This window comes from Nanorana parkeri, unplaced genomic scaffold, assembly GCF_000935625.1.
Source record: "Nanorana parkeri isolate BGI_ZX_2015 unplaced genomic scaffold, ASM93562v1 scaffold12, whole genome shotgun sequence".
Classification (NCBI taxonomy): domain Eukaryota; kingdom Metazoa; phylum Chordata; class Amphibia; order Anura; family Dicroglossidae; genus Nanorana; species Nanorana parkeri.
Genome location: NW_017306280.1, coordinates 458,940 through 466,117, shown reverse-complemented (window position 1 = coordinate 466,117; position 7,178 = coordinate 458,940). Strand labels below are relative to the sequence as shown.

General features: G+C 41.7%; 1 protein-coding gene across 1 annotated transcript; it reads left to right on the top strand.

The window, feature by feature from the left end:
- The first annotated feature begins 2,679 nt into the window (after positions 1 to 2,679).
- Positions 2,680 to 4,367, top strand: GPHB5 (glycoprotein hormone beta 5). Its single transcript, XM_018556015.1, has 2 exons — positions 2,680 to 2,883; positions 4,171 to 4,367. The coding sequence occupies exons 1-2, from the start codon at positions 2,680 to 2,682 to the stop codon at positions 4,357 to 4,359; spliced, it is 393 nt and encodes a 130-aa protein (XP_018411517.1). The 3' UTR covers positions 4,360 to 4,367.
- The last annotated feature ends 2,811 nt before the right edge of the window (positions 4,368 to 7,178 follow it).

The window sequence follows — 7,178 nt, the reverse complement described above, 5'->3', positions numbered from 1 at the left end:
CCACTATATGTGTTGTTTGCAAGTGATAATGAGATCTGCCAGCACAGTACAGACAAGGTTAATGATGAGAAAGCTAACTCTCCAACCCCCTCCTTTACATTACATAGACATGAAAAGCACTAGGTAGGATATATAGGCAAATAAAGATATATGCAGACTTTTTTCAATGTTTTTTTTAAGTTATGCTATGGAAATGAGACAATGTAACAAATATAAAGTAGGTGTTATCCCAGTTTGGGTGGAAAGTGGTAGTTACAATTTAAAGCGACACTAAACTCCGTAGTTAAATCTTAAAAATAAATTAAAGTACCTTAACTATTAACAAAAATGTATCCTATTTGTGTATCGGCTGTAGATCCTCAAATCATCTCTGAATTGGTGCTGACACTGTCCTTCTGGAGGGGGGCTACTTTTGTTCCCCATGGTCTATGTGTGTCTTGTAAAGTAGCCACCGCTCCAAGCTCACTCCTGTGATGGAATCTCATGTTTAGTTTACTAATTTGTACTGAGATTGTAGTCCATGAAAGGAGTGAGCTTGGAGCGGTGACTACTTTACAACACACACACAGGGACCATGGGGAACAAAAGTAGTCACCCTCCAGAAGGAAGGACGGTATCAGCACCAATTCAGAGATGATTGGAGGATCTACAGCCAAGTGATGCACAAATAAGATACATTTTTGTTAAAGCTTAAAAATGCATTTAAGTAACTTAACTATTAGCCGTCTCTTCAAGCTAATTTTCTCTGCAATATCTGCAGGGAAGGAAGGAGTGTTTGTGTAGAGATTGCAATGTCACAAAGTTTCCCAAATTACAGAGGAATCAATTTTTTTAATAACTTTTTTGTTGTTGTTAAATTTCTTTATCTTAAAAAAAGTGCAGTGCCAACCTTGGTGAATATTATGGCATCTTTTCAGCCCATATATACTGTATATATATCTTTCTCTCTGTTAATGTAGTAAAATTTAAGTTGAGTAATGTTTATGTAACTGTAACTGAAGTGTAAATGTAAAGGTTAATATTACAGAGAACCCTATCTACTACTCTGTAAATGTCATGTTCACAGTTGTTATCTGTGCAGACACATGTGATATGAAGTTTTAGATGACTTCTACCTAAAGGCGAGGGAAGGTCCAAGATTTTGAGTTGTTATTGGAAAAACAATAGATATAGTATTCCAATGGCAACACTTCATATGGACAACTGTCCACACAGGATGCCCCTGACTTTGGAGAGATGTGCTCTCATTTTCTGATGGGGGCTTTAAGACAGGAAGTGACGGAAACGTTTACCAACACAAACAAAAGCGAGCGGATTTTAGTTTGTAATGATCATTTAACTGATCCGAAATGAACGAAATTGGCATTCATTCGAATCTGAATGCCGAAACAAATTGTCTTTCAGACCCGAATTCCAAAATAATGAAACCAAACACATTTTTTTGCCTGCTTACATGTCTAATGTACACTACCTGATATCAGACTGCCTTTGATTTTGAGGGAAGCTGTAGAATGAACTTCTGCTGCTACTTCGAGGTGGAATATAGTATTGTATTTTACTTTTTGCCATTTGTTTTTTATTTTGCTTTTTTTTCCCCCCCAGGTTATTGGCTACATCTATTTATTCACCATTTTTCTCTTCACTTTGACATCACAGCCTTTGTTGTGAATTGTTATAAATGTAATAAAATGTGGACGTAAAACAGAGCGAACAATTACTTTCAATAGACCCCTTAATACTTTAGCCGTGCTGTGTGTAAATTTGCATTATGATGTATGTGGTCCATTTGTTTGGCTTTTATTGACCAGTGTAAAGAGATGAGTATTTTTCTTTCTTTATACAAGAAAAAAGAGGTAGCTTTATTCAAGAAGAATGTAGTACCCCAAAGCAACAATCAGAATTAGTCTTTTTCTGGCCTGACTTCAGTAAATTACCATCACAGAGATGATATACAAATCTTTTACATGTTCGGAAAGATTTCATAGTTCAGATTCTGCTGCTCTATTTTTGCATCTAAACTGAATCCACAGCTTAAAGTGATATTAAAGCCAAATATTTTTTTTTTCATTTCTCCTTTAAGGAGACCCTCCTTTGCTGGAGGCTGTTGTTTTAAAAAAAAAAAAATGAACTTCTTCTTTCCCCATTTTCTAGTGTGTCCCCGCCATGCTCTTCCCCGCCCCATGCAGGGTGCCACCATCGTGCTAATGGAGGCACCCGTGCGCACTCGTCCCCGCAGCGGCTGTGTGTGTCCATAGACACACACAGCCCTGTGGCAGGCCACGCCCCTTCTTTGATGGCAGAAGGTGCCTATGGCTCCTCTGCCAGAAGTATCCTCCCCTTCAATCCGGAAGTACGGAGGATCGATTCGGGACCGGCGGCGGGGATGAGCGCAGCTGAGAGGTAAGTGTGGGGTGGACTGGGGTAAAAAAAAAATGTTCCTGGGCTGTTTTTACCCTAATGCAGAGAATGCATTAAGGTAAAAAAAACACCCAGACCTTAATACAACTTTAACTCTCAACCTTTCCTGGGAGGGGAAAAAAAAGAACTGTGGGAATAATTTCAAAAGGCTCATAGAAATGTCTATACCATGCAAAATGTCCATCTTGAAAACATATTTTGGACATACATGGTTATTGTATTTTCACTTATTTTGTAGGTGAGAGGTGGTCTCTGTAAACAATGTATCCGAAAAATGTTGTCCTGGTTGCCTTGCAACTTCTGGTATTACACAGCTGCCTAAGCACCTTGGCTATCTCCAACGTCAGCCTGAGAACATTCATAGGCTGTGCTGTTAGGGAATTCACCTTCTTGGCCAAGAAGCCTGGCTGTAAGGGTTTGCGTGTTACAACTGATGCCTGTTGGGGGCGATGTGAAACTTGGGAGGTAAGCACCTTTAACATGATCTTAATAAATAAAGTCTTTTTAGCTACTCCCACATCTATCGGATTAGTTTTATCTATCTATCTATCTATGATCTTGTTGGACATCGCATACCAAATCCATGGACAATAATTTGGAATTGGCCCCTATTTTATTATTATCATTACATAGTATTTATATAGCGCCAACAATTTGCGCAGCGCTTTACAATTCAAGACAAGATGGTAAGGAGGGCCCTGCCCCTGAGGGCTTACAATCTAAAAGAGGAGGGGGTAAGTGATACATGAGGAGGTAGCTGTGTGGGGATGAATTGTTTGAGAATGTGATGGTTCAGTGGTTAGGTCGAGGTGGGATAGGCTTCCTTGAAGAGATGAGTCTTTAGGGAAGGCTTTCCACAATATTTTGGAGTGTCTGTGGAAATGTGTGCCCATTCAGAGAAAAGAACATTTGTGAGGTCAGGTTCTGATGTTGGATGAGAAGACCTGACTCACAACTGGCATTCCAATTCATCCCAAAGGTGTTTATTAGTGGTGAGCTGCAGGCTCTGTGCAGGACACTCAAATTTCTCCACGCCAACTCAAACTTCAAACCATATCTTTATGGAGCTGGCTTTAGGAGCACAATCATGCTGGAACAGAAAAGGGTCTTTCCCAAACTATTGCCACAGGATTGTAGGCACACAAATGTCCAAAACGTGTATGTGTGCTGTTGCATTTACTGGAAACACCTAAACTCAATTATCTGGAGGTTGGTCAGATACTTTTTTTTGCCAAACCGTGTTTCTATTCATGGAGTGAGTAAAAAACACTTTATCAATGAAACAGAATTTTTTTTTAATTGTAACTACATTGACTCGACACTTGTTGATCTCCTGTGCGTATGTAGCTGATATAAAACACACGCAGGCTGTAGGTGTCCATGTAAAAGTGATTTCTACGTCAGCTGCCTCAATCCTTCTTTGAGGAAGGGCTGGCCATGCACCCCTAATGGTTGGTAAAAATACATGTGCTCTCCTAAAATGGCAGTTGTGCTGCACATGAAGCTAACCTGTTGATTGATGTCACACCCATGTCCTGTGTGTGTGCTGCCCCCGGCTTAAATCAAAGAGATATTTGCGCGCATAATAAATTATAATTACATGATCCCCTTTATTATTCGCTGAAAGAATTGGCCAGTCAGCACTTGCTCATGCTGCCATATGTATGGTGTAGGTATCTTCAATCTAGAAAGACAATCTTTTTAAGAACCAAGGACAAAAGAAAGTAACTATTTTTGTTTTTTCTGTTACAGAAACCCATCCTAGACCCACCCTACATAGATGCTTATCACAGGGTCTGCACCTACAATGAAACCAAGCTGGTTACTGTGAAATTACCAAACTGCCTGCCCAGCGTGGACCCGTTCTTCACTTACCCTGTGGCCGTCAGATGTGACTGTGGGGTTTGCTCTTCTGAAACTACAGAGTGTGAGACGCTTTAAGAATTTCCCAATACCGGATAACTTGCTCTGTTTTTACCTTTTATAAATTGCATAAAAGTAGAACTATGGACAAAATAAAACACATAATATAGTCTGTCAATAGCATTGATACAGCAGTTTTTCTTTTTCTAAGCCCCCCTAACATAGTTTTACTGCCGTAGTTTTATCTGTTACTTTTCACCTTACTTTCACAGGGTGACAAAACTGTTTTGTGCGCAGCGACATTGCACAACATTGTTGTCACCCTGTAGTCTTAGACATGTAGTTTTACATGGGTATTTTTTTCCCCCATCAAGTTCCAGCTATACCAAAATATCACTTTTATATGAACTAAAAACTCCTTTAAAATCCCATGTTTTTCTATTTCTTTATACAAATCTGACAATATAGTGAAGGGCAGCAAAATATTTGTGCTTATAATATAAGGGTCCTACATAAACATCAAATCTGTACCTAGACCTCATCAGCATGTTTTGGCTCACCTCAATTTGGCTTATGCTGACAGGGTTGATTGCACAGTGCATAAGTACATGCAAGTCTGAACTTTACCGACATGCCCATCTATTATAATCAATCCCTATGAATTTGCATCCAGTTGTACAGATCAGCTGCAGTGTCCATAGCCGGCACAGTTTCCTTAGGGCGCAATAAATCCAAATCTTTCAGTGCAGCTCCTTGTGAAGTGCACCAAAGCAAGATTCATGTGGAGCCAAAGGAAATCTCACCGCTCCAATTCCTTAGCCACCATCAGGACTCCCCAGGTGCTGGTCCAATAGGTGCGTCTCCGCCTTAGAATGCAGTAGTATACGAACAGACCGCACTATCCAGAGAATTCCAATACTGCAGACTTTATTAAAATTCACAGCAAATCCAGTACATCAGTGAAAAAGTGTATAAAGCTACAAATGCACTGCACACCCCCAACCAACTACAACCTCTCACATGTTTCACCCGAAGGCTTATTCATAGAGCCTCTATGAATAAGCCTTCGGGTGAAACATGTGAGAGTGCGGTCTGTTCGTATACTGAAGGAAGATTCATGTTGACAGATTGTGTACTTTAGTACAGATACATCATTCACCATCCTATAATACTTCATATAGTATTGCAGTCAAGTGACATAAGCAGGGGGACCCAAGGCGACACCTCCGTTGAGCTTCCTGCACCCTAAAATATTTCCTGGCTGGGTTTCCCTTACTACTTAGTAAGGGGGTGAGAAATAAGGGAGAAACAAACGTCTACTGAAAATGGTCAGGCCAACAGTGACAGCATCCCCATTAGCTGCAGTCACTGTTTGGGTGTCGGCTGTCTGAATACAATAGCCGGCAGGGGAGATTCCTCCATCTACGGTGTTGTAGGACTAGTTTTAGTGAAGGATAAGCCCTCATTCAGATGGGTAACGGCCGGCCCGTACAGATCCGTGCTGCGTGCACTGTCGTATCGGGCAGCTCCCGGGAAGGACAGGTGCTGCAACAGAACCTACGCTCACCGGACCTGCGCGTCCGTGCGGGTGTCCCTGCTTGGACGCAGACAGGATCCATCCTGTCAGCGTACGGGCACCCACACAGACGTTCAGGTTGGGTAAGCGTAGGGGGGCGTGCAGGAGCATACTCCCATAGAGAAGGACAGGCTGCTGCGTACAAATCACATGCAGTACCTGTCCTTCCCCGGAGCTGCCCAATACGGCCGTGCACGCAGCATGGATCTGTACGGGCCGGCCGTTGCCGTGTGAATGAGGGCTAAAGTTAAAACCATTTTTTTTTATTTGTAATTTTGGTTTGGCCTTTTTTCCCCCCCTCAAACCTGAACACCAGGTATGCAGAAATCTGCGTATGTACATTGATCCAGCTTGGTCCAATGTAGGTATGAATATGACATACCTGATTGGATGCTGGGGTACCGTGTGTAGCACTGTTGTAGCTGGAGCTTCCTTCCTAATTGGCCAAATGTAAGGATGCAAAGTAGAGGGAGCTACTACAGCGCTAACCATGATCTTCCTGTCCTGTGTAGCTTCCCCTTTGCTCTGAAAGCATAGGACACCACTCGCTCTGCGCAGCGGACATTCAAAGATCGCCTATTTTTATCTATGAGACAATACACGTTCTCTGGATGATCGCTGTGCTTAACCCAAAGAGAGTTCATCTTTTTACTTAGTATGAATGCTTTATGATTTCAAGCGTTAAAACCACAAAGGAAAAAAATTAATCTGATTAAATTTCCCCTTTTTGTATTTTGCATGTGACAACATAAATTGCTGCGCCACTTTAGGCATTATCACCTCTTCAGGAATCCACCCCCCCTATGTAAGAGTCGAGGGATTTTGCTTTAATGCACGGATGGCCAAACTCCGGCCCTGCATCTGTGGTGAAACTACAAATCCCATGAACCATCTCTCTCTTGTAGTCATGGCAGTGAGAATCTTGCAAAGCCTCATGGGATTCGTAGTCCCACCACAGCTGGAGGGCCGCAGTTTGGCCATCCCTGCTTTAATGCAAACAGTTTACTAGGTGCGCATAGCTTAGGGCCCATTCAAACCTATGTGTGCACATTGCAGCATGCATAGAAATGTATACGCAGAGGTGAGGGGGATCGTATAGATTCCCTTAAAGCCCCCTAGACTGCAGTGCATAGATGTGAAACAGCAGCATAGGAAACAATTGGATTTTTTACTTGAAATGCATTTTCATGCAAAAAAAATGTATATGTTTTACAGCAAGGTGAACAGGCCCTTTGTGAGCTCTTAAATTCCTACTGAATTGAATTCCCCATAGAACATAGATTCCAAATCAGTAATGTCGCTGCTGCTGATCAATATGAAG

Excerpts from the sequence above, each read along its gene's own strand:
- GPHB5 (XM_018556015.1), top strand. The coding sequence starts at position 2,680 with ATGTATCCGAAAAATGTTGTCCTGGTTGCCTTGCAACTTCTGGTATTA. Across the intron at positions 2,884-4,170 it reads GGCGATGTGAAACTTGGGAG|AAACCCATCCTAGACCCACC; the intron begins GTAAGCACCTTT and ends TTTCTGTTACAG.